The sequence below is a fragment of the Emiliania huxleyi genome (genome assembly GCF_000372725.1).
Source record: "Emiliania huxleyi CCMP1516 unplaced genomic scaffold EMIHUscaffold_47, whole genome shotgun sequence".
Taxonomy (NCBI): Eukaryota; Haptophyta; order Isochrysidales; family Noelaerhabdaceae; genus Emiliania; species Emiliania huxleyi.
The window spans coordinates 570,834-572,966 of record NW_005198467.1 but is presented as its reverse complement, the minus strand read 5'-3'; the positions used below and the strand labels follow the sequence as shown (position 1 = coordinate 572,966).

Genomic DNA, 2,133 nt, shown 5'->3' with positions numbered 1-2,133 from the left:
GAACGCGACGCAACTAACTGAAATTCTACAAAACTCCCTCGCACAAGAATCAAGAAAACCGATCCCCCGCGTCGATCGCTGAGGAGAAGGCGTGCCGTCCTCCCATACGACCCTTCGTAATGCGTTTTCGGGCTGCCTTCTTTTGTTTGAAAACGGCCAGTATTTTCGAAAGGTAGCCCGCGCGCGGGACGCGCGGTAGTGTTTGTCGCCTCACGCACTATTTAAGAGAATCCATTTCCGATATGCATTTGGAAAGGTAGCCCGCGCGCGGGACGCGCGGTAGTGTTTGTCGCCTCACGCACTATTTAAGAGAATCCATTTCCGATATGCATTTGGAAAGGTAGCCCGAAAGGTAGTGTTTGTCGCCCCACGCACTATTTAACGGGAAAGAGCGGCAGAGATCATATGCAAAGTTCAACAAACTTTTACGGTTCACCAAGCATTCGCAAGCGTGTGGTTGGATAGCAGCCCGAGTCCTGACCTTCGCACACATGTCGCCGCTCCGGGCTCTCAGTCTCCTCGCCGTCTACCTCCCAACGGCCCTCGCCGAGTGCAAGACGTACTGCCCCTACCGGACCCATCCGATTGAGGAGAAGTGCGGGTGGGCCGGGTGCGACACCTGCGTGCCCTGCCTGCCGTGCATGCCGCACTGCCCACACACACACACACACACACACACACACACACCGCTCACCCACGCGCACTGGGCCTTGCACTTTGAATGCCGTAGGGCTCCTGTCGTTAGACGTGGAGACGCGAGGGTCGCCCCCCCTTGCCCCACCACCTCGTGTGTGTGGAGAAGTTTACCTTACCTTATACCTTACGGTCCGGGGGCGGCCCACACGGATCACGGTGGAAGGGTCGACTGTAAAAGTACTAAAACTACGCATATTCTTCACAAACTTTGTTGTAAGATTCTTCACAAACACAATCACTGTCGTCGCGATGTCCTTCCTCCAGCACAAACTCCAGGGGAGGGAGCGTTTTTGCGCTTCATCATCGCTCATCGGACTTTGAATATGGAGCCGGCACGCTCGGGGCGCGCGCCCCCAGAGCCGCGCCTCGGGTGCTGGCAGCTGGGGCTCTCGCGTTAATGTGCGTGGAGTGAATGGCAGAGTGGCGGCACTTTGCTGCAAAACCCCGAGGCGCGAGCAGGGGGCCCAGGGCGCACAAGGATGGCCATGCCCACCGGTGTTTCATTTTTCTCTGCAAATTCTTGCCGGTGGCAAAACACGCCTTCGCGCTGTCCTTGCATGGCGCCCGTGGCGCGCGCGAAAGCGCCGCGCGGCGTCACCTCGCGGTCGAGCCGCCCGCCATCGCCGCCACCTCCTTCCCAAACTGCCGCAGCTTGGCCAGCGGCACGTCCCCGCGGCGCGCGTCCCAGCGGACGAGCGCTTGCAGGCAGCCGCGGAAGGAGATTGGCTTGCGCACGATCGGGATCGACTGGCCGGGGTGGCTCGCGCTCGCGTAGTACTCCTGCCCCGTCGTCCGCGAGCGGTGCCTAGAAGAAGGTTCCTAGACGGTTCCTAGACGGTTCCTAGTACTCCTGCCCCGTCGTCCGCGAGCGGCAGCGGTGCCGGTCCCAGCCGGGCCCCGGCGGCTGCGTCGACGGCACGGCGTGGCCGGGGAAGAGCAGCGCGCCGCAGAACGGCCACCGCGTCCCGCGCACGCCCGACGAGGCGCGCGCCTCGGCCTCATCGAGCGCGCGCGGCAGCTCGGAGAGGCGGTACGCCTGCTCAATTCACAATGAAGAGATCAGTACTTAATTAATAATCAAGAGGCGGTACTCCTGCTCGGAGAGGCGGTACGCCTGCTTGAGCCGGATGGGCATGTTCTGCTTCACCGCCGCGTCGGCGGCCTCGTCGACCCACCCGCCGCCCCCGCCGCCGCCCACTGACTGGCGGAGCACGTCAGGGTCGCGGTCGAGCGCCTCGACGAGCAAGCCGAGCCTGCGGCGCCTCTCGGAGTACGGCAACCTGCGCACGTCGTCACCGGCGATGACGGCGGCGTCGAACACGTGGAGCGCGTCGCGCAGCGAGCCGTCCACCTGCTCCGTCACCTTCTCGGCGACGATCAGAGTCGCGCGCGGAAGCCGCACGCCTGGTACACCACCACCCACGGGACTGAGCCCAC

The 2,133-nt window shown here is 62.9% G+C and overlaps 1 protein-coding gene across 1 annotated transcript in view; it reads right to left on the bottom strand.

Annotated features, from left to right (window-relative positions):
- Positions 1-1,208: 1,208 nt before the first annotated feature.
- The window catches only part of EMIHUDRAFT_451680 (hypothetical protein), a gene marked incomplete at its 5' end in the record, with an annotated part of 3,048 nt that continues 2,123 nt past the window's right edge, over positions 1,209-2,133 (bottom strand). Inside the window, 3 exons of the mRNA XM_005768086.1 lie at positions 1,209-1,501; positions 1,545-1,732; positions 1,985-2,059. Of these exons, the coding sequence (XP_005768143.1) occupies positions 1,291-1,501; positions 1,545-1,732; positions 1,985-2,059 (474 nt within the window). The 3' untranslated portion in view covers positions 1,209-1,290. The remainder of the gene's footprint in view (positions 1,502-1,544; positions 1,733-1,984; positions 2,060-2,133) is intronic.